The sequence below is a fragment of the Lepeophtheirus salmonis genome, chromosome 4, assembly GCF_016086655.4.
Source record: "Lepeophtheirus salmonis chromosome 4, UVic_Lsal_1.4, whole genome shotgun sequence".
NCBI lineage: Eukaryota > Metazoa > Arthropoda > Copepoda > Siphonostomatoida > Caligidae > Lepeophtheirus > Lepeophtheirus salmonis.
The window spans coordinates 44,831,268-44,857,550 of record NC_052134.2 but is presented as its reverse complement, the minus strand read 5'-3'; the positions used below and the strand labels follow the sequence as shown (position 1 = coordinate 44,857,550).

At 28.6% G+C, this 26,283-nt stretch overlaps 1 protein-coding gene across 50 annotated transcripts in view; it reads left to right on the top strand.

The window, feature by feature from the left end:
* Nucleotides 1–26,283, top strand: part of LOC121116051 (uncharacterized) — a 222,217-nt gene that overhangs the window by 166,868 nt on the left and 29,066 nt on the right. For 35 of the 50 annotated variants that reach the window (XR_005863752.2, XM_071887962.1, XM_071887954.1 and 32 more), the window contains 8 exons: nucleotides 964–1,062; nucleotides 3,176–3,320; nucleotides 16,322–16,491; nucleotides 24,710–24,837; nucleotides 24,906–25,090; nucleotides 25,434–25,566; nucleotides 25,641–25,837; nucleotides 25,930–26,167. Coding sequence is in view for 49 of the 50 variants with exons in the window: in XM_071887962.1 (XP_071744063.1) it covers nucleotides 964–1,062; nucleotides 3,176–3,320; nucleotides 16,322–16,491; nucleotides 24,710–24,837; nucleotides 24,906–25,090; nucleotides 25,434–25,566; nucleotides 25,641–25,837; nucleotides 25,930–26,167 (1,295 nt within the window). In the remaining variant the exon portion in view is untranslated. The remainder of the gene's footprint in view (nucleotides 1–963; nucleotides 1,063–3,175; nucleotides 3,321–16,321; nucleotides 16,492–24,709; nucleotides 24,838–24,905; nucleotides 25,091–25,433; nucleotides 25,567–25,640; nucleotides 25,838–25,929; nucleotides 26,168–26,283) is intronic. The other 15 variants (XM_071887981.1, XM_071887980.1, XM_071887976.1 and 12 more) reach the window with 2 other exon arrangements.

The following is a 26,283-nucleotide window of genomic DNA, read 5'->3' as shown; positions in this document are numbered from 1 at the left end:
TTTAGAGATGTTGTAAAATGAAAAATATTCATTTTCTTATTAAAAATTCAAATTAGTTATTTTGAATTCTCTAATCAAGAACTCAAAACAAATTGGTGTAACACGAATTAAAAATCTATGGCTTTGACTGATTTTCAAAAAGATAAACATATTTAAAAGAGGAACCCATAGTGTAGCAGACAAAGTGCACAGGGAAGTTTATTCTCCTGAAATCAATGTGTGTGACTGCGAATCCCAGTAGCTCCTAGAATGAAAATTTACTTAATATATGTGAATAGACTTCAAAATATATCATAGATAGGAGGGATTAATTGTAGTACGTACTACATTGTCTACTTATATCTAATTGGTGGATCTCCATCAGACCAATAAGGGGAAAAAACAAAAAAACATTTTTGTTCTTAAAATTGTACAAGGATTATAAGTTCCTAAAATCTGAAAACTATGACCACGCATTGAAAAAGTGGGCGTTATAGGGTTGAATAGGATTAGTGTGTTTGGTGGTTGATTTCTATCTTTTAATTCAGTGTACATAATTAGTTTACCTTTCTACTCTTAAATAAACATGTCAATTTAACGTCATTTGAGACTGCTGCTCTTACAAATTGTAATATGCAGAACAAATCAAAAGTTATCACCTACTTAGTTGTTAGAAACTTACTTTAACGGGAAATGTTACATATTTAATTAAATACTTCATAATAAAATAAGAAAAGCGCTTTTATGTATAACTCGGATATTCAAGTTTTTCTCTCTTTCTCTCTCTCTCTCTCTCTCTCTTCTGCGGTTCATCAAAATTTTGGTATATAACACAAAAACACAATTATGACCAAACAAACGATTTATTATTATAAAAAAATAATTTCAAACAAAAATACATAAAATCAATCACACACACAAAAAAAAACATAAAAAATATTCACCTACAACATCGATTCCGAAAAATATTGTTTATGTAATTAGCGATGAGTGAGCCAGTCAAGTCCTCAAGAGCACATAGGAATCAAGCAAATTTGGACTCTGTTCTACTACAAGCTGCAAGAGCTCAACATGGAATAACAGGTAAATATATCATTTCCATATTTACTTCTAAATGCATAATACATATACTATATATCAGCTAGTACATAATGATTTGGAAATAATCTTAAGACACACCCTAATTTGATTATCATTCTCTTTAAACAGCAAAGATTTATCCGAACAGTAGAGTAATTATCAACTCTTTTATTTTTATTTTTTTTATGAACAAATGTGTGTTATTGAGATTGGAGATAAATTTACAATAAAGATGAAAAATTTGTTGATATTCCCAAAATTTAGGAATAAGATTAATTTCCATTTGATGTAATTTTTATATACATAAAAACCTCTTTTTCATCGACTCCATTAAATTTTTGAGTGTTTCAAAATAAATTTAATTTCAATATTATTGATTACATACAAAATTTTAAGCTTTCTAACTCAACAACCGATAATAGTTTATGACGAATTGATTGGCTATTAGTATTTATATATATATATTTTTTTTTTTTTTCAAGGAAAAAAAAATTAGTTTGAAAAATAAGTGAAATTCAAAGATTTTGATTAAAATAGATGAAAGTTCACTGTCCCCTTTTATTATTTATAGAACTTTTTGAACCTGCAAGTCAATGCAATTTAAGGGACTTTAATCTGTTATAATCGGCATTATTTGATCGTTTAGTCGAATGAAATATCTTTTTGCTTTGAGAAAAAATTAATTTGCATTTTAAAATACTTAGAATGTCTCAAAATATTGGTCGATGGGTTGTTTTTCTACTTTGATGAGGAAAGTTATATAGGCCTGTAATAGTTATATTCTGGCTCTGGTGTAAATATTTTTATAAAATAGTTAATAATTCATTTGAATCAAATAAATAGTTCAGTGTCGTTGTTTTTTCATCTTATATAAACAATATCAGTTCAATACATTCATACAATAGTATATCAAAAATGATTAGTTTATTGGGTTATTTTTCTATTTGAAAAATAAGAAGAAAAAAAAAAGATTTATGTTATTTTCGATAATTCTTTATTAATTGTATTATACAAAGTTTAATTTTTTTATCATATTTTGTATATATACAAAAAAAAGTTTATGGAATATCTAAGAAAAAAAAATTAGATTTCCTCCCTTTCTCAACTTTATATTTTTAAATGAAATACGGAATGAAGATGAATGATTTAAACTAGACTTTTTATTACTTTTACTATTAATAAATTAACTTTTCCTCTACATTGTACATTATGTAGTATATGTGCGATGTACATATTTATGTACAAGTGAGAGGAAGTAGAAAGAATAAATTTAAAAGGTCACGACATTAATAGTAAAAAACATAAAGCACAGCTAGGTGGTATTCTAAGATCCCAACTAATATTATAATAATGAAAAATTGTAGCAATAAAATATGATATACTAATTATTTTTCCTGTCTCATAGTGTTGACTAATGACACTGCAGATGATGTTGTCTAGTCATTAAATATAGATATGCATTCGTGCATATAGTATATGTGTGTACAATTAAGCGCAAAATGACGTCATTTAGTAATTATAGGGCAATTTTTGTCCTTGTTGTATTTTTGTTATTGTTGTAATAAAGGAATAAAAATATTTTTTACGTATAAATGACGTTATTTTTTTTTTTTTAAAAGTATGACATTAAACCAGTGCTTCTCAAACTGCGTGAGTTCGATACATAAAGGAAGGAGGAGAGATGTGCAACTCCAGGATTTTCTACATGTAGATACATATTTGAATTGAAACTTGGTCTGATACCAATTTTTTCCTGGTTCGGTGATTTTTCTTGACCAATTTTATGGTCTAAACTGCAGTTTAAAAACTCCAATTGAAATATAAATCGTGGTTTACAAACTATGAAACGAATTTTACTTATCTAAAAAAAGTTGCATATTATATATATATATATATATTTTTGTATTAAAAACTTCACAGATCAAATTTACTATGAGACCGATCCTTACCAAATTTGTTTCGGGATTTCCTGAAAACCCCCAATACGTGTGCATATGTTCTAATCATTATAAAAATAAGGGGAGGAGTACCATTCAAATAGTTGGAGAAGCACTGCATTAAATCAATAATTATTTTGATCTGCTTATTAATATTATCTATTTCTATATTTTTTTAGGAACATGGACTCCGGTAGGGACACCTGATACAATGAGCGAAACAGGGTCACTCAAATCCCGCTCAAGAAGAACACTACCATACCTACCTCCAGAGGAACCCACACCCCTACCCTCTCAAGCAAAAAAATCACAGGATAGAATGAGGTAAAAGGAGAAAATAAATGATTTGATTCTCACTTCATCCCAGTGGATCTGCGATGCATTCCTTATCATCAACATCTTGTTACTACATACATGTGGTTTACATACATATTTATGGACATTAAACCCCTAATTATGTATGTAGTCCACATAAATAATAATCCTGCCTTGTCCATTCCTCTTGTCCAGAATATGTAATATATGTGTGGTGTCCCTAAGAATGTGATACTCATGTTTTATGCATCCCTCATCGGTGTCATAAATCATTAAAAAGAAGGGGGGGGGAGGGGTTCTGCTTCTTTTAATACTACATACAACCACCACTTCGTCTCCTTCTTTTTTGTAAGAGAAGAGGGGCTTTCCTTTCCCCAAATTATGATTAAAACTCTCCAATTTTCTTCTTTCTTTGTTCCTATACATCTATGAAGTGACTTTAATATTCTCCTCGTGATAGGTATAGGAACTGTAAATATGGAATATAATAATATGTAAAAATACATTTGTTCTTACATATCTCAATCTGATTTATTTATTTATACATATATGTTCTTATTTTTATATTTCTTCATCTTGGAAAAGTACGTACATATAATCAGTGGGGTGGTTCTAACTCTTAGGAATCGTCTCTCTTCTATCATTTTACCTTTACTTATGAATATATTTCATTCTCTCTCTCTCTCTCTGTTCTTTGACCTCCTCATCTATCCACCTATCTAAGTATGGGAGTCAAGTTAATAATCCTCTTTTCCTTCTTCTCACAATTTACTACTCTTCTTTTTCTTTCGATATAGATACTTACTAATATATATACTTAAATTAAACTCGACTTAAAGTTTTTTCGGAAGAAAATCAGTATATAATATATATGATATGAAGTGGAGTCTATAAAAATTCAATTAAGTTGCATATAATACCTATATAATTCAAAACATTTTTTTATTTTTTTTCACATAAAAGAACGTGCAGTTCCATGTTATTATAATTGTATGTTGAGTAATGGGAAGGAAAATTGAAATTTTTATTATTTACATATATAAGTTATCCACATCTTCACAAAAGATTCCCATATATATTTTTTTATCACTATTACTATATGGGAAGAGGTCATTTTTTTTTTTTTTTGCTTCAAGAAAAAAAAACAGTTATAATTTCCAGTAACTACCCACTTCAATCCCTTCACTTCCTCTCTTTCCCCCTTCTATAGCATGTACAACTAACACATTACTTACCTTTTCAAGGAGGAAGGAATAGAAGAAGAAGACTTGGGAATTTAACAACAAAAACGAAAAAGAGAAAGCCATAAAATTAAGGAAACAATTTCCTATCTTTTTTTTTTTTTTTTCTTCTTCTTCTTCGTTTACCCTTTCCTCTTCCTGATCTAATTTCATTTAAGTCTATCGAGAAACATATGAAGAGCTCCCTTCCAAGCAATTTTTGTCTCTTCCGTTAATAGGTGTAATTTATTCAATTATACAAAACACAAAATTTAAAAACTACAGTACATTTATTTTTATGATATATGTACTTATCAAAATGAACACATATGGTTTTTTTCTTACGGTGTATCCTGTATGTTTAATGATAAAAGGGAAACATTTAATGGATATATATATATATATATATATGTAGTTATCAAAACTTGTGTATTTGGTTTTTGAGAGCCGGGTTTTATAATAATTAAATTATATTGTTTATAAGTCAATGAATCAATATAGTTTTGATTTTCTCAAAATTGGCATACGGGCCCTAATTCACTATAAATTCATTTAATACTTGTATAGCATATAGATATACAAAAAGTACTCGACCTATTGTATATAACAAAATAATCTACTGAAACCATTTTTGATTTTGTTTATAGACTTTTAAAATTACATTGACAAATATCTCTATAATGATTACCTTTCTTAATATATATCAATGTTTCGGCATTGACATCCCACTGGTAGTGTATTAATTAATACAAAATTAGGCTGAATTAAACACCTGTGTATAAGTCACAATATCCTGATGGACTTCATTTTTATAATAATATTTTCAGTATAAAAAGGACCTTTTTAGTAACTTTATACAGCTGTATTAGTGTGTTTCAAAGTGTATAAAGTGTTTTTTTCCCGTCAAAGTCTGGCATGAATGCCCCTTATTTATTAATTTTAATTTCAGCCACACAAATTAGTTTTTTTTCTTCTTCTCTAAAGAAATGGTTCTTAACCGGAGAGGAGAGGTAAATTGAAGTACAATATAAAACACCATCTATTTAAAAAAGAAGGTACTAATATATTTTCTAAAATAAAAAAATGTCATAATAACTTCTTTTTTTTTTTTGTAAAAAAAAAAGTCAATTACATACCAGGAGTAAAATGTGCTTGAAATATGTATTTTAAAGTCATTTAATTTATTGACGTTTATTAACAAAGGTCATTACATTTCTACACAAAAATATGGGAGAAAATGGATATATTCAGATTCTAAAATTGGTAAATGAAGGTAAAAAGGTTCCGATTACTGCTCCACAACTAAAATAACTATGACGATTTTATCTTAAAGCTTTACTATGATGAAATGGTAGGGGATTAGGCTGTGGCATTTAATACTCGAATGTAAATGACATAAAAAGCAATAGATGTTAGTATCACTAAATTATTTTGACTTTTAGCAAATTGTTGAAATTTTTTGCCAAAAATTTGATCTGTCTCACTGTAATCATCTCCAATTAATGAAACAAAATTATCCATGCCTCCCCCCTACAGTACTTATAATAAAAAATGATGTTGAGTGTATTTTATTTTATTCATTGTGATGTTATTTTAACAAGTTTTCAAATTCAGAAAATATTCCAATACAGAGGGGAAAAATTAATATGAGTATAATTTAAAGACATTGATGTTTATCAATTAATTATTTTTCATAAAGTGTGCTGCATATTTGTGTAGCTGTGAACAAATAGAAAAAATTAGGGAGCATGTATTTTTTTTCATATTTTATAACATAGTATGTATGTGTACGCTAGAGTAGGTTAAAAATCAGTATCGGAAAAATGGATGATGCGGGATATTTGAAAGTTTGCAAAATTATAGAAGAATATTCCATGCCAATTTCAAGACAATTGAACGTATTTTAGAGGTTTTCTAATTCAGTAGAAACTTTTTAGATATTTTGTGGATTATTAAAATACATTTTTGTTTTTTTACATTATGACCAATTATGGTCATAAATGGGATTTCTGGAGAAACTTGGCTCGTATTTTTAACATATTATAATTCAAGTTTTTTTCTTATCGAGAAAGAAAAATTGTTCCCAAAATAAAATTTTGTATTTTTTATTATAAATATTGTGTTATACACATTAAGAGCGAATCAATAATATTTCAATTTTTTTCTAGTATTATAATTATTAATTATCATCAATATCAATGAAATATTTAGTCTTCTTAAAAATAAGAAGTGTGATCTTGTCTTTAGGATATAGATAATGAGGCAAAAGGAAATAGTAATATGAAAAAAATACACATTTAAAAAATGTATATATATTTCGGAGAGCCTCTAAAAACCAACTTTTTTGAGCTCAAAATCTGTGTAAATTATTTTTATAGCAATATACAATTTTTCCCGATACCCCAATTACAATATTCGAAAAAGTTGATATAACACCTCAAAACGACTAACTCTAATATCATTGTGCATATGTTATTTACACTAAAGTTATATTTAAACTTAATCAATTATATTTATTCAGGATCGATATTTAATATGACCATATTATGAACACTACATATAATTAGCTAATTTAATAGTTAATTAATTATAATAACGTTTGTACTAAGCCCAAACACTAAATGCATAAATCTGTTATACATATGTATAGACATTTTTAATCAAATTTAATTTATATTAATCAATTTTTATACTGACTTAAAACTTTGAACAATATTTATTTTATACAGAGTGTTGCCAATGTCATTACAAATTGCATAATAAACAGAGAGAGTCACGCCAATTTAGAAGAGACGAAGTAGTATAAAAATTTGAAATATGGCTTTCTGCATGTTTTAAAGAATATTTTAGTAAAATAATCGATTTTGAAATCGATATTTTTCAGTGTTTACCTATATATCATTATTGAATATATTAGGTACAGTTAGATCATACTCAATTAAAGTGGGCTTAATACTTTACTGGTTTATACAATGATGTAAAATTTAATGCTGAACCTTCATATCTGAAATGATGAGCTTGAAATTAAATATTCGTCATTATTTAAGTATTTAACTAAGTAAATAGGATGTATAGATATTGCTATAGAAGAAAAATATTAAGGAAACTTAATCTGATGTCTTTATTTTTATATTGTCTCCTAAGAAATAAGAACTTATTTTAGGATTACATAATTTATAATACAATAAGTACAGAATTATTATACATCGTATCGTAGTTCAGTTAGAGTTAGATGCTTGAAATCATGTTATAAAACTGACGCTAATGAATGTCTTTAGAATATCTACAATGCCCATTGTCCTTTCTAAGAAATTAGAGGCCCCAATTGGCAAAAAATGTTTTTATTAACAAGGAAAAAAGATTTTAAATGGAATGAAAATTTGTTTATTAATGCTGCTTTCAAGATAGTCGAATTTGACAAGCATTACGTCAAAACTTTCTATATTTATCTTGAATCAAAATTGAGAAGTCATTGATAAAATTTAAATTTATCATTTTGCAAAATATTTTTTGACTCAGAGTTACTATTTATGAAAAGAACAAATATTTTTTAGTAATAACTTAAATATTTGAAGGTACAACCTTCATCTGAATCACATACTAATCTTTCATAAGGATTGCATTTGGATTTGCCTTCCAAATTATTGAAGGTATTAAGTATTATAGACTAAACTAAATTTTCGAGACATTTCAAATGGCAATTATGAAAATCTCATATAGGTATAAAATCAAATATTATTATGCCAAAGATTATACGATGTCATAGGTACAAAAATTTTCAATTACTTAATTGTAAATACAGACAACCCTCGGAGTAACAGACTCCGATTCTTTATTATTCTGAATAATAGTTAAAAAATACAATTTTGCTATCAGGGGTGTCCCATTATATTTGGGGGAGGAAGGGTGTTTGGTTTTTACAATTTTTTTCGAAAAATTAAATTAAATTTCAAATATTATATTCCTACAATTTCTTAAAAGCAAAAATTATTTATTATTTTTTTCATTTTTTTGGGAGGGAAGGGGGGATGGACAATTTTTTTTACATAACTTAAAAAGGTAATCAATAGTTAAATACCATTAATAAATAATAAAACATAAGAATCTGAATCGCAAATTTAACATTATTTTCCGATATAAATTCCGGTTCTAGACAAAACACCCAAGTCTCCAATTCCCGATTCCGATTAATCGTCTCCTCACTTATAAATATTTTATCATAAATAAGACAGTAGTGTATATAATCAAGATTCAATATTGTACCATCCCAGTCACAATATAGAATATTATATAGGTACATATAATTACTGGCTTCAATGTCAGTAAACAGTCGTATAATGAATTATAATACTTTGTAAAGCATAACTTAATTGAAATGTATTTAAAAGTTTGGCAACTGCAGACTGGGATTTGGTCTCTTCCTGACAGGACCGTTAAAAGAGGGTCAATTACTCCAAAACTGGACTAAATATGTATTGAATTTTAAGTGTATCTCTCACTAAAAAAAACTCTAATACCCATATTACTATTGCTTACATTATATAGTGTTGATGATGTAGATAGGCTATTAAAACTTGGATCCACTAGATTTGTATGTAAACTTCAATCTGCCATGTTTATCTATATACTTAATATTTATATTCGTTATTTTGTGCAAATAGTTGGGTTGTTGTTTTTTTTGCAAATTCGTCAAAATATTCATGATCATCAAAGTTATGTTTTTGATTTTTTATTACGTTCCAGATAGTTGTTAACAAATTGACTTAGAGAATCATTTTTAGACGTAGACGTTTTGGAACTGAACTTATAAAAAAGTAATGTAATTAATTTTCTTTCCTTATTTGTGTATTGTTTATTAAAATTTTCAAAGAAACAATGGACTAGATAAGGGAAATATAGTATAATATTTTTGATAGTTTGTTTTTTTGTTTTTTTCCTACTAAATATGAATTATATTAGTCATGTCTCAATGATATTTAATCAAACTATCGTATCAAATTCATGTGTTACCGATACACCAGGTTCATGAATTAACTAATCAAATTCATGATTTAATATATGTCGTATATAATTAATATACTTCATTATCCAATATACTTCATATGTGAATAATATAATTTATATTATTGATATTTGATTTCGTTATTAAAGAGGGAATAATATTATTACATTACTAGAATAATGTGGATCTGTAACCAAGCTTCTAGCTTTGATGTGATTTTTCCTGATGGAATATATTGGAAATTATTAGAAAGTACAAATTCTACTATTTACGAAAATGTTTTATTTAAAAAATATTAGATTGTATTTTTTACTTATTTGTACATGAAGTGATTGTAAATAATGTGCATACAATTAGATGTGACAATTCTGGAGGCAAAGACAAACTCAAGGAGCTACTCCAACGTCCCCATACTTTAAAACAAGACTAACAGCTTTTGGGAACCATTCTAGAAGCTACTTAGGTATGAGAAGTATACAGAAAAATCAATGATCGACTAGACATCACTCTCGCCGCAGAGGATATTCACTTCATGTAATAAAAAAGTTATATACAATTCTTACATTTTTTATAAATATACAATTTGCATAAATGGCAGATTATTTTCAATCAAGATGGTCCAGAATTTAAATCCCATACAAAAAATGACTTACTCAGATTATGTTTAGTACTAGAATATGTGATAATATTTTTACAGGTTTAATAGTGTCTTACAATTTAAGAATTCCCAATTCAGTGTGCTTACCCTTTTTCTGATGAATTTGGTATCCTTAACACTTACTTACAGCTACTCTGAACAACATTAAACTGATTTTTCCCCCACAAGGATGGCATCAGGGAGCCCTTGCTCAGCCTTACAATAGCCTCTCCCTCTCAACCATACCCTCCTTTGCAAAGTCAAGGAAATTAATGTCAGGTAAAGGGTGGTGGTCAAAAATACTCATATTATGAACTTCATTTGCTTTACTTTTTGTCACAAATCCCTGTTGCAATATTTATGGCTTGGGTAACGTAAACATGCAATATTCTAATAATTATTAATTTTAATTTTTTTAAATAATAATAATTTGGGTTAAAATATTTACAAAATCATGCAAAAACTTATTGATAACATATTTTTAAATAGGGTCAAATCCTATGCGTATATGTATAATATACTCGTATTCAAATACAGGTACATAAATATTTATAAATTAAAGTGAGTCAATATTTGTAGTTTGTTAATGGTTTTGATTGATCAAACAAAATGGTAAAATAAAAGGCAGAAAAAATTTATTTATATGTACCTATGTGAGTATGTGGAAAAAGGCAATGAGAGTGTCATTGCCCTTTTCGTTATTTTCCCCCTTATTTTTCTTAATGCTACATATATTCCTCAATGTGGTTTTCTTATTTCATTTTAAGGAAGGAAAATTACTTTAAGCAGATGGTTTTAGATAATTTTTATTCTTTTTATCATCTACATTTAATAACTGAGATTTTCTTTCTATATATATTTTTATTTTTCTTCACCCCTTCTTCTTTATCTCTCTTACTATTCCATTATGATGATGTAGATAGATCCCCTCATCATTATCCTTATTGTCAAAAAATATATATGCGCAACAGACGCTCTATACGTATGGTTAGGGTAAATGTTTTATATTTTTGGTGCAATCTTGAACAAAACTACGATTAAGACAAATCATAATTAAACTTTTTACTTCATTATATATACCATTCAATATGATCTTGGCATCTTTTGATCAATTATTAACTTTGAATTCAATTTTGTGGGATGAGTTAAGGGAAAAATAACCCATTGACAATTCTTATTTTCTCCAAAAATTCATTTTTTTGGATTTTGGCATGTTTACATCCTTCAACTCTTCATTTTTAATTATCTGAAAGCTCATAATCAAAATGGTTTGGATAGGCTTCCAAATTTAGGATTGTCTGAAAATCCTACGACTATAACATTACTTTCTACAGCTCAGAGAAGACTGGACATTTTTTCAAATTCAATATACAAACTTGCATCCTTTTGTGATGGTACTGATTCATTAAAAATCGTTCTCCTCAAAAAAAAAAAAAAAAGTATTTTAACAGTTGACCTGTCATGTTTAGTTCGCTATTTCTGAGCATCCAGCGGTCGAATTCAATCAATTTTTGCCGTGTTATACTGAAAATATTGTTTTAGGTGCTGAACCTCCCTAAATGTGTATTGAAGACTAAATATTTTTACTAAGCTCTTCTAATGATATCAGATTATGGAATAAATTGTCATTTTTGTACTACTGATCGACAAAATCATCCTATGATGTCAATTTTTATGATTGGTGATCTAGCACCTTTAACGCGTTTTTGTTGTTGTTTTTATTAAATTTTAATTTGACCTAAAGTCTGAGCCTACGTGTTTGTGATAAGTTATTTTTCCTCAGTACTTAGTAATTTGATTTCAAAAATGTACCTTCCAAACGTTACTTGCCCAATGGTGGCCATTTTGAATATCAAAATAGTAATTATCCTGAATATAAAATCACTTGATTATCACTCTACCTGAACTCTTTTTAACTTATGCTGAATTTCATTCATGATATTCAATGTCTGAGAGTCTGGTGGTGGCCTGTCTCATATGGATATGTTTTCTCTCTTCCAAGTATTCAGCCTTGTCTTAAAATACCAACGAATTTCAACTAGATTTCATACTTCGATTTGATTTATGGCATATAAGTTAAGCTATAATCCTTCAAATATAATTTCGAGTTGTTTAATTCTGACAATGAATGTTTCCTACTTTATTTTGCAATTTCCGACACTTTCAAAGTATTATTTAGAATTATTTCTTTGTAAAAACTAATGATAATTAGTTGAAGAATACAAATTTAATCTAAACTCAATAATCATTATCTAGCTTGTTTTTGTATTAAGAGCCCCATTACCTTTCTTATTCGCAATGTGTATTTTATTATAATTTTTAATCGAATTCAATCTTATTAAAAAGTTGTTAAATATTACTTAACATTTAAATTAAGAATATGTATCCTAATACTTGGTGGTCTACATTTGACAATATTGACTAAAAACTACAGGCTACCTAATTTTGTGCCTTTTTCTTCTTTTTGGAGGGGGGGATGTATGTATATTTTTTTGTCCCGTTTTTGGGGTCATATTTGTCTCCATCTGCAAAAATATCTTTTCTGTCGAAAATAATCAAAAAATGACTTTGGCAAATTTTGAGGACGTTCAAACCATTTTTGGTAAGGTATTTGATTTTAGAATCATTGTTATTTTTGAGCCAAAATTGGTCATTTATTTGCTTTTTGTATTGTCCCTTGTATGATGTGGGGATTTAAAAAATTGTAGTTTTTATATTTGTTAATATTCTGTTGATCAGTTAAAGATATTTCACGCCCTCTTTTGAGATGTACTCAATCATTTTGAGTATCATATAAAGCTATAGTTGTTGAACAATAAGGAGGAATATTATATTATGTTATGTTTGAAAAAAATCAAATTTTTGAGTACATCTTAGATCCCTTTAATGTTTAAAAACAAGGAACACAATATTTTTAACAGATAATTTGAATACACAAAAATTATGAAATATACAATTTTGACTCATTTAAGAGGCTTAAAAATGGCCAATTTTGAGTCCAAAATACTTCTTTTTCAAAAGTCTTAAATGATCTGTACCACACCAAAAATGACGTGAGAGGTCTGTAACTTTGCCAAAGTCAGTTTTTTATTCCCCGTGCAGAAAAGGTATTTTGTCTAGGAAGAGAAAAAACTTAACCCGAAAAAGGTACAGTCTAATATAATATTTAATGAAGACAACATGATATTTACACAATGAAGAACAATTTGTTAATTGATCCGTAAATTATTTCATTTCTGGACTATATGTTTTTGAGCTTTAATGTGAGCTTTCTAAAAGATTATTGCTTCCGAATGAGATCTTTTCACATACATACACTCAAACCAATCTTGCATAATATTATAAGGAAATAATTAATTAATTATTAAGGGATATTAATTATTATTTGGGGTCACCAATAAACATGTATTAAAAGATTATTTCAAAAAATACACACTAATAACAAAAGAATGAGAAGACGTCATTTTCTCTTAAATTATAGTTATTTTTATTTCCACAGATTGATTCACTAAAAAAAAAAATATTATTTTATACAACTGACAGCTGAGTTTTAGGGGAATTCTTTGTGGAAATATTTGTTTGATTAAGCTTCCATACAATATAACGATTATCTATTTTGAATTTAAGTTTTAAAACAATTACATCCAAGAATACAATAAGTTTTATACAAATATATTTATGTAACTTTCTTTTTTTCCCAATTATTCTCCAAAAATAGTCATACTGCTAAAGAAGAATGGGATCTTTTTTAATTTCATATGTACACTAGACTGTTTCAAAAATATATCATTCTACTAAAATCATGACAAATATTCATTTAATGATTTATAAAACTTCAAGTAGGAACTTTTACTACTCCAACTTTTCATTTAGTTGTATTTATACAGAGCAATTCACCAAAACATGTTTACTTAGTAAAACTACGGAGTTTGTAAGGAGTTTTTTGAACGATTATTAAGATTGAATATCAATTTAAAACTTAAATTCAAAATAATATAATTGTTATTTTTATAAGATCAAAATCCGACATGTATGTCTACCACAAAAAGCCTGAGAAGTTTAGCTGTCAGCTCTGATTATTCACTTTGACTTTAATAATTGGTTAACAAATGAATCAAATATGAATGCTTTAGCACTTTTCTATATAAATTAAAAATGTGAGAGTACAACTTTCACATAAAAAGTGATAAAACTAAAAGTGCCTGCTTTAAGCATAATTCACCAGAAAATATTTTTCTCACAGATTTCAAAGATGTAGTTTAAAAAAAGTCTAATGAATGTACATATGTATTTTAAAAAAGCCTTTCTTTCATATGAATATGCATAGAGTTGTTAATTCTGTGTTATTTTTCGAGTGTAAATGATATTGTAGTTGGCCATCTAAACGATGTTTTTTTAAATTTTCCAAAGTCACTTTCATTTTCTTTAACCCTTCAAGAGATACATATAGGAATAAAGTAATCACTTCTGTGTTTGTTCAGTAATGAAAGACCCTTGAGGATTTCTCAGGAGTTCTAAGTATACCTATGTCCTGCTTGGGATCAGAGTAGAATTGAGGATAGACAATGAAGTCATTCATGCCAATATTCTTACTCGATAAGAAGTGGGATTTGTGTCTATTTTCTTCCTCATATAGCTCATGTATCAGATCGGATAATAGGTTACGACAGCTAAGCGTCTCTTTACGCAACATTCGTCAAATTGTCAGTGGTACCATGACATGTTTCAGCTTCTTTTATTTGCATACTGATAGTGCTTAGAATTAACAACTCTATGTTTGACTCCTTTTGCACTATAATAGGTAATTGAGTATTGACATCTTTAGAAACTATAACACTTTTTGTGTGCCATACTTTTATTTTTTCTCTTTTATATGTAGCAATAAATCTATGTAAATTGACTTAATTCTTCTTTCTGTTCATTTTACTATGAAATAAAAAGTATATTTCATTCCAATATTTGTGTACATATGACTACATATAATATGTATTTGAGCTTTACATACTCTAGATAATGTCATGACAGTTTCACCTCCTTTGACATATGTACAAATAAATAATTTTTATTAATAAAAAAAAAGGGGTATTTATATGTCTTTAGATAAAAGCTATCTACATATTTTAAATAAGTCAAAGACTAGGGTTGTCATCTTATATACATTATCAAATTTTTAAATCCATATATATAAAGTGCGGATAGTCGTAATTCTTTATTTAATCATATTGACTAAAATAAGGGAAATGTACTATTATTTTATTGATATCGAATAGAGAATTATATCATACCTATATATGTATATACTAAAATTTCTCTCATTCATTAAGAATACTTATTTTTAGTGAGTTTTCATCATGAATATAAGGTGGATACATTGATTTAATACGTCCCTTACCCATACTTATATCATTATAATAATATTAACGGAAGAGGTTACAAATGTTACGTGCCTTTTTAAAGTACGCCTTTGTTGTATACGTGCATATATAGGTAAATGTGCTCACATCATACTTTTATCTCTAACGATAATACAAATATGTTAAACTACAATTAAGTAACAATATAGGTAGAAAATGATTATTGATTGGTCGGCAAGAAAGGAAGATACATATATATATACAAGAAGGTGGAGAAAGGGTTTATTCACCAGATAATAATGATGGGGAAAAGTTATAATGTGTTCAATTAAAGAGATAAGCAATTAATTCTTAAATTACAAATGGTAATTATGCTCATGGTGAAAAAAAGAAAATAAAAAGGACTCAATGTTGAGTCCTCTTTCCACGTTGCTTTTTCTATCTTTTCTCCCTCAGAACTAAGTGGGGAAAGAACGTGGCTTTCTCCTCCTCACGTTCCTTTTTCTATTTCTCTATCTCTCTCCTCTTCTTTCTTCTCTTTAACATGGAAAAAAAGTTTAAATTATGTGGTTATGGCAATGGGTACTGCGTTTTGGAGGTCATTACCACAGCTGTCGTCATCATATACTTATTTATGTACATTTAATGCTATGTTTTTGAGACCGTTAGGATCATCCACAAACATCTATAATACTTGAATGCATCTCAGATCCCCCATGACTTTTACTTATTAAACAAATAATATTTTATATATATTTATATGTGTTTTTCTCGTTTAACCCCCTTATTTATTCCAGAGCGTATGCCAATTTGCGACAATCGAGTTTTGATGGAGCCACACGAGCTTTACTCTCATCTGTTAAGCCAAGACCAAGTTCAAGCGAAACGAATCTACGAAAACTCACAGCAACTGAACATTACAGTCGACCTGGATCCGCTCTAGGTCTACTGCAAGGTATAAAGAAAGGTTCGAAGACAAATCATAAGAAATAATTCAATTATTTTTTTACACTTTTTTCCTCATAAGCTTAGTCTAATTAGCTGATAATAATTATCAAATTCATATTGAGCCTGCTTGACTCAAAAGCAAAACAAAATTTGTGTGTGTGTTTAATTTTAAAGAGAAACTTGTTTTAAAAATGATTCGTCAAAAAACAATATATATATTTAAAAAGGTTTTTTAATGAGAGAATGAGATTGAATCGAACTGTATATAAGGAATATATAGAGTTGATAAATATATGTACATACATATACATATAAATAGAATCAAAATAATTAATTTTTAAATAAAAGCCAAATGAGATTACATTGAAACGGGGGCGCTTTTTTGTATGTGTTTTAACATTTGGTTCAATGAGTAGGTTGTATGGTTAACTCAACTTATTATTAGAGAAAATTAGTTATAAATAAGTTTGTTATTAGATTATTTTTTTAAATACTATACGTGTGTGTATTTATTGGATTTTTATTGATTTGAAACAAGAATAATAACAACAATATGGAAAAGCAAAAAAAAATTCAAGTTAGTTTTGTAACTTACAGGGAAAGGCTTCCTCCTCCTCCCCCCACCTTTTTTTCTCTCTCTCTCTCTCTTTCTCTCCAACAACTACAACGAAGCATGGTTTATCAAACTTAGAGTAGTAGTCCAGGTTATTCAGTATTTATATTTGATTAATACTACTTCTATAAACATATTTGATTATTTGTACAATATTATTTGATTTATTTGTTCGGTATTCCTACCTATGTATGTGTGTGCAATGCATAAATTTATTTATTAGGTAATTCTCATGCAACAGTTTTGTTTATAAATAATATATCAATTCTCCTGTTTATGTGAAACAATATATCTATTATATTGTTTTCGGTGCGTCATAGTGGTAACGAAATTATACTAAATTGACATTAGAACATGTACGCACAGATCCACTACTTCAGTGGTCTGGGAACAGGGTTAAATTACCCGAAATGTGGAAATTTTGAAAAAAACTGGGGTAATGGGAGTACTACTTTCTAGTATTAAATGAAATTAGCAACATGCCACTACCGAGGCATCTGCTCAGGGTAGGGTGGAGGGGGATCTTTGAAGTTTTTTGATTTCGTTAAACAAATCCAAAAACTAATCCTCCCAAAAAAATATGATCCTGCGGACGCCTCTGCAATAGTTTAGTATAAATTAATTTTACTACAACTTCTTTTGGAAGTAACTCTAAAAAAAGTTACCCAACAGCTGTACTACTTTTTTTTTAAATTGACCTACCAATGATGTAACCCCACAAATTCCTCAGTAAAAAAAAAGATTAGTTTTCATACAAAATATATTTGAAAAAAAGCATGGTATAAAAGCGTGAAAAAGGGTGGATTTACTTATGTTTCGAGCCTATTACATGAGACTTGAGAGTCCATAAATGGCAACACTCTTGTTTCGTCAATATTATGACAATTTATTTCTACAAAAAAAAAACAGCATCTGATATTTGTTGTATAGAGCCCAACTTGACCACAACATCACTACTATATCACTATCGTAACAACAATAATATGTTTGTATGTACGCTCGTATAAAAATGTATATCATACAAATATATACGTAAATACATGGATGGCTCCTTGTTTTTATCAATGTCATTAGTAAAATAATTCAGTAAGGGATCAATAAAAAGAGCATAGAGCAGTCATACAGAGATTCTCATAGCGTGTTTATACATGTACATAGTATGCCTTTTGTAGAGAGGGCATGAGGAATGGAGCAATTTATTTATTTTGTTGCTTTAGTTATTATCTACATGACATTTGAGTAAATAAATGAGCACATACTTGACAAATACAGTCTACTTACTCCTTTTTTACTATAGTTCAGAAAGCAATGCGGAGAAGAGATTATTTCCTTCCTTCACCTCTTTCACACTAAAGCATTAACTAAATGCGTTTGACATATAAATCATTTGGACATAATGTCATTGCTGACACACCCTGTTTTAACGTAATTAAATAAGGCCAGCTTAAAATCCTTTTTTATAACAAACAAGTAGGTTTTACTCTTTTTAATTATTACTAGAGTAAGTTTGCCCGGCATTGTCCGGACAAAAATAAATTAAAATTTAATTCTAAACTCTTTTGCTTCATATAAAAGAAAATTATTGAATTATTCTTGCTGCAAGTTGTTATGTATCTTTACACACTTTTTTTAAAGGAGATTATGAGGTTTAGAGATGAAAAAATATTCAAGTTGAACCGTCGTTCCTTCAACTTTAATGTTATTGCCAAAATCTTTTTTTTTTTTCTTCCCTAAACCATATAATCTCCTTCTTAAAAAAGTGTGCAAAGATACATATCAATATGTAGCAAGAATAATTCTTAGAATTTATCGGTCTTTATTTTATGTTTTATGCGAATTAGTCGTTTGTTAGTCAAAAAATTCATTTCTGAAAAAATACTATTTTAAGGCCGAAATGGCCTTAAATGCCAAAAGTTGCTACCAGAACTGTTTTTGTAGCCTTAAGAAGCTACATGAAAAATTTCAGCAAAATCCATCCATTGGTTTGGCCGTGATTCCAGAACACAACCACACGCACATACATTCGTGTTTAATATATAGATAAGAAATTATATGGATATATCGGATACAAGTGACAATTTTCTACTCTCAGCAGATTTTATGTACATGATTTGTATACCTCTGGTGAGTCAACAAAAAGACAATCCTGATCAAAAATCAAAAGAAGGAGAAATGTCTAATATATATATATTTTTTTTTTTACATCATACAGTCCAATATTTCATTGACATAAATCGATCAATTATAGCCATTGTATTCAAATTACAAGGAGGAGTTGCGATATCCAAGAATGTTTACTATAATTTATAATGAAAACCTTCATTTGATTTATGAGATTTAATTACAGCCGGATTTGACCCCTCAAATACATAAAATCTATCCATTTCTAATTTTAATAATGCATTTTTCATTATTTATGTGCAATTTGCAGCACCTCTAAAGGCTTAATAATAACAATTTGTTTGTAGAAAAAGATAATAATTCGTAAAAGAATAATAGAAATACAAAGTTAGACCAGCATTGCTAGAATTTCAAATTTGATGTATCGTACCAACTGCTGTACAGAAAGACAGATTTTGACAAAACATACAACCCCACATACACTATGAAGTCAATATTAAAAAGGGTGGTGGAAGTCAACCTCATTAGTCGTATACAAGTTATGGTATTTACCTTTTACTTCTATTAACCTATGTCTAGACTTAATATTGAGAAAAATCATTCTAGTTTTTTTTGTTTGTTTTTTTGACGGGTCACGTCTCTCAATCATAACACCTGTCATTTTAACTATAACGAACAACTAATTGATGCAATTATTTTATTTACATAACTGTGTGCACTTGAATATTATAATACGCTACAGAATATGCTTTTTAATTTGTAATTTTTGTCAAAGAAATGCAAAAAAAAATACTTCATTAAAACTTGTACAAAATTGCATCTTTCACACGATATAAAGGATAATTTATGATGGAAATATTCTCTAAATTGGGATGAGCTATGAGAGAATATCATTAAAATAGGGTAACTATGAGAAACGATATATCTGCTGAAAGATATTAATACGAAGCTCCTTACTCGCTGGTACATTATAATATTAAAAATATGGAGGAATAACACAGGGGAAAACTCATTTCGTACAAATGAATTCAAGCCAGAAAAAATATTTGACTGCAGAATCCAAAACTGATTTCTGTTTTCCAATCTGTCATCTGAATTTTGAAATATCTGGAATAAGAGTAATTCAGAGTCATTTTTACCCTTATAACAATCCCCAAATTAAAAGTAGAATTAATGAAACTTATCTAAAAGTGTTTTTATTATTAAGAAGTGTTTTCTATGATTAAGAAATGTTTTTATTGATTCTGTATCTTGTTCTGAACTCGATATATTTACATTTTTAGGCTGAAAAATGATGAATAACGACACTTTCTTTAACCCCTTATAACTAATTCATAATATAAAATGATGAAGAATACCATAGCCTGCATTTTAGAACAATATTCAATGTATAATTTAGAGAAAGGTTTATTTAAAAATATGCATCACCAAAGATTTTTGTTACATTTTTTATTTTTTGTGCGGAAATGGTCCCAAATTACTATAACCCCAGATATTTCAAAACTCAGATGACTGAGAGAACAACTGAGATCCGTTTTGGATTCTATGCTCATAGATAAATTCCATTATTGTCTTCAATTCATTTCTACAAAATTATTTTTTTGGGAAAAAGAAACTATTTTTCTATGAATACATAAGCCTTTTACACATAGCATATAGAGATAAAGTACATAGAATGATGGTACTGAGTAATAGCATGGAAAAAAATTGACGTCGTCACAGCAGATGAGAGAAAAAAGATTGTTTACCAAAACAATCGAAAAAATAGCATTTCCAACTATAATGAAGCTCCAAGCATTTTATAGTATTAGTATAGCTGTTACGAAAAAATATCGATTTTCAGAAAAATAATTAGTCCTTACACAATCTATTAATGGCCATATCTTTGATTCATCTCCTGAATCAAATCATATATTCATCATTAAATATTATATTTTTTTAAATTATATGAAGGCATAAAATTATATCATTTGTAGAAACGTGAAAGTGAGAGGAGACAAGGGACCAAAGTTCGGAGCATAATCACGAACCTTCTTCAATTTAAGAATTAATCATTTTAAATTGAAATATAGTCAGAATAACCTTTCAAATCCATCATTAATCTTTTGAAAGGCTAAATAATATTATATTTTAATTTAAAAATTGAAATATATAATAAAAATATACTTCATAAAATAATATGTTCAAAAATACTTTATTCGCATCTCTAAATTCATATAATTATGGTAAAAAATTATTATTATTATTATTATATAAACATTTAAAAAATAAAAATATTTGAAGCGTTATTTATGTTTTGAATATACCTTACTATTTTAATTCGAATGTTATGGTCAATCATTTTTTTATTTTTTGACGATGTCGTCAACTACTTTTTCAGATCGTCACTTTATGCGTGTACCTTGTTATTGATATATATTATTGAACGAAACAATTTAGAGAATGCTAACTGTCACACAACCTCATCTTAGTTATTAGTAAATTATTATAGATTTACCTATAACCCCCTCCCCCCGTTCCCAATGTCTCTATAAAAGTTGATGATAAGGAATGTTCAATGAACTCAATTGAAGTTTTTCTACTTTTTCTACATATTATATCGTCCATCTGTTTTCGATACTGTGGATGGATTTTTCTTTTTCTGTCTATCCATAAATATATAATTAGTTTTTATCCCCCCCTCTTCTCTCCCTTTTCATAATGGCTTTTTAATTATTGAGAAAAATGGTTCTCTATGTTGATGATGAAGGGGAGTAAAGTTGAGGAAGGGATTATTTTGTGCGTGAGTGGATGTATCTTATCGCTTTGGCATTTTTTTAATTTTTTATTCAAATAGCTGGCCAACTTTATTTCATTTCATTTTCTTTAAAGAGCTTCTTCTTCTCACTGCCAAATTATCAACTTAAGAACCACCAATTCTATTTATATTATTCAGAAGACAATTAAGGAAATGAATCATCTTCTCAAAGTATACATCAATTCCTGCTTTTGTCATCAAACAAAGAAATAAAAAAAGTTTTAAATTTTTATCTATTAGTTTAGGTATGAAACATTACCTTTTAATGAAAGGAAGTCTATGGTGATGATCCGTTCCCTGAGGATTCATTAAAAGTGTCATTCGGTATACAAATATTTTAGTTGTAATGAAATATTGACATCTTTAAAACAGTATACGGTACTTTTACCTTAAACTATTGTGCCTCAGGACATTTTGCCTTAGAACATTTCACTATAAAACATATTAAATAGTTGTTTTGTGCTAGAATAATGATGGAGTTATGTATACTCTTGTCTCGTATTATGTTTATTTGTCAGTTCTTGAGTCTTTTTTAATATGAACAACCAATAATGTCTAATGATAATTTATTAATTACGTAGAAGTGATTAGCACTTTTTCTATTCGAATTGTCTCTACTTATTTTGTCTCTGGCTCAAATTTATTACATTGGGAGATTTCCATGGTATGTAAGCATTGAAATTTTAGGCTATAATTTCAATATTTTTCGAGCAAAAAATAACCATTTAAGGATTTTTAAGTAATACTAATTGCATATTTTGATTAAACAATTCAAAGAGAACATCAATTTCAACGAAAAATGAACAATAACGACGTATAGTCATCATTTATTTATATTTTAAGGCCACATAGATTTAAGGGCAAAATAGCTTTAAGGAAAAATTTCCTGTGGCAAAATAGTTTAATTGGAATGTACCAAGCTCCCTTTTAAACAGTAGTATATTACTAAATTGATATTGAAACCGCTTCTAGCATTCTCATTACATCCTAAAATAATTGGCCCCTCGATAATGTAGCCCCAAATTTTTGAGCTAGCAAATCGTTCTTCATACAACAAAAAAGAATCACAATTTTCTTTTATAACGTCATCATATTTCTGAGCTAATCCCTCCCACCATCTAAATCAAAAATCCTCCCGACCTCTCTGTAATTGCACGTGAATTGATCTTAAACACATTTTTGTTCTATACTTTTAGTCAAAAAAGTATTTAAATACCGAATACAAATTTTAGTGCTGGAACCGGTAAAAATATCCAGGCACACAGGCCATTTTATACATACATTAATTTAGATTGTAAGGGTCATATATATAGGATTTAAACTCAGTCCTTGAAAAACTTTTTATTTTTTTGAAAAGTCCTCTACCTATAAAGCATTGTTATCGCTGATAGCATACTAAAGTACTTTAGTTGATTGTTTGTTTGTTTTTTTATCAATTGAACTCCATGAGTTCAATGAGTCTTTAATACACGAGAATAGTTTGTAATTATTGTAAATAAAAGTTTATATTTATTGGACTTAGTAACACACTTTCAAAAATAAAATAAAAGATTTTTGAAGAACATATGGTAACGTAACTATGTGAAGTATAAACATGACTTTGTGACAATCGAGATACTAGTGATAGTTACTTTAAAATAAAGGACTCTAGGCAAAGTGTAGACACTCAAAGAAAGGAAGGTAGGGTTTAGTATTGCCTTAAAATTAGAAGCTGCTAAAGAATAAGTATTTTTAGATTGAATTGTATATTTTCTCTTTGACGCCTCTTTCCCTAGAGTTCTTTACTTAAAATTAAAGAAAGGGTCAATGGACAAAAACAGCTGTAGATATAATCCTTTTTTTTTTTTTGTTTATCAAGGTATAAATCTCCTTCTTACTAAAAATGACACACCGTATTTTGTTGTCAGCTGTGAATATTTGTGTTCTTCTCCTTATGAGTGTTCTGAACTATGTATATTAGTTGAATTAGAATTAAATATTGTTAAAAGTTGAACAATTCTCAACAACTATTGGATAATAAACTTCATAGTTGGGAAAATGAATTGCCTACCAACTGATTTTGGGTCTTTTTTTGCGAGATACAATAAAGGTAAGGTCGTGTTATTTCAAACAGGGAGTCATGATAACTGAGATAGATTGACTGAGATCTACATATGCTTATGTCATTGAACAAAATTTGCTTAAAATACAGCTTGTGCGTCTGATTAAGGTGCTCCATTAGGATTAGGTTTTATCATTTTGGACCCAAACATCCCTAGTAAATCATACATACATACGTACTTATACCTTTGACAAATAAATTGTTTTAATGTATATATACAAATATTGAGAGTTTGATTCAGCTCATAGTAACTAATACATATATATATACTTACATTACAACATAGGATAGAGACTTTTCTTCTTCTTTTTTTGTATCTACACTTATTATTTATTTTAGATTTTAGTACTCAAATTTGTATTATTTTCTCAATATCACAACTGTTTGCTCTACTTTATTTGCTTTTAAAATTTGATAGAATTTATTTATTTTGTGCCAATTTGAATACTATATCATTGGTACCCTTGTTTGATGCCATTATTATTTTATGATAATATATATCTTAGGATGACATAAGTATGTGCTTTTGAAATATACGTATGTAGGAGGCAATGAAGAAATATTTTTGAAGAATGATGCTTAATGTACCCTTTCGTTTTTTACAGCCTCAAGTGTGGTGAGTAGTTACGGTCCAACGTCAGCGACCAAAGAGCATGAAAAACGGATATTGGAAAATATTCTACCTCCGGACCTCCGACACTTAGTTCGAGGAGGATCGCCTTCGGCTGTGCAGGTGAATATATTTAGTTATATGTCTGAATAATTTTCCCTACTCTTTGTATGTTTTTATTTTTTAAATAGCATATCAAATTGCAAATTGAAGAAGAAATGCGAAAGACTTCAGGAGATAAGTTTACAGGAACAGAAGCTGAGCAAGCACGTAAAAATGCGGAGCGACGCCTTTTTGGTCCTCTGGGATCTGCTCAATCCGAAAGAATTCGGCAGGAAATGCAACGATATGCAACAATGAGAGATCCTAGGTTAAGGTACATAGAAAGTTGAAACAAAATTCTTTAATTTGGGGGATCAACTACAGCCCCTAAAGTCCCTGCCATTAAGCCAACATTTTGCTTGAACGCTTTATCTTTTACCATCAAGTCGTCAATGGACTTTTCTATAGAAATATTCATAAAATGTTCAAATTAAAAAAAAAAAAAATACCTAAAACAAAATTTTGGTGATTAAAAAACAAAACAAAAAAAAAATGATATAGCTAAATTACTATAATAACACAATTTCGATTTTTATGCCTGACTGACTTTCAAAACGATGACGTCACGTAAAAATGTAGAAGAAATCCTCCTTTTTAACCCATTTTTTATTATTCAGGGCGGAAATGAAACACAAATTGAATCCTGTGATGGATGCGCAGTTGAATCGAAACCGTCGTTACAGGGGTCATCGACGGCAATTGTCTGATCCTCGAATGACTTCTACACTGACAGATAATTTTGAGGATGAGGTGATTTGATTAATTATTATGATTATATTTACCTGATACATTTTATGTAATTTTATTTCTTTATACGATTTTAGTATTCAATTGGAAGACCTTACTCAAGCTTGGCGCGAGATTTTGATCCCTTAGCTGAGAGTTTAGGTATGGATAACTCTCAATCCTATTTTGGGAGTGGAGCCTTAGACGGTGGCGGGTCAAACTCAGCCACTATTCTCAAGGACCATTCTGGTTATGAGAGTATAGATGATAGGAATAGATATTTAAACAATCGAAGGTTTGACTTTAATACCTAGAAATTATTTGAATTATGCATGAAAAATTGGTTTGAATGGAATTTGATGGACTCTTATTCATTTTATCCTCTAGATCTCAGTTAATACGAAGATCAAGTGATGGTGGCTTAACGAGTTCGTATTTAGAGGGAGGAGGAGCGACGACGTCTTTGGGTCACACAACTGGAGGGGGAATTTCTAGCCCACTCAATAGAAGAGCCTATTCATCCTTGAGCGGTAGGATGCATTCTCGATCTTGGCATCCCTCCCCCTTTGGTTCCGATGACGACGTCGTCTCCTCCGATGAGCCACATTTTTATAAAGAAGAAAAGGTGAGTTCTCAACAACGAGTTTGATTATTATTTTCATTCTCCTAAATAATCTTTAAAAAAACAAATAAACTAATTTCCAATTTTTTTTTTTTTTTTTTTAATATTTACCTCGTATT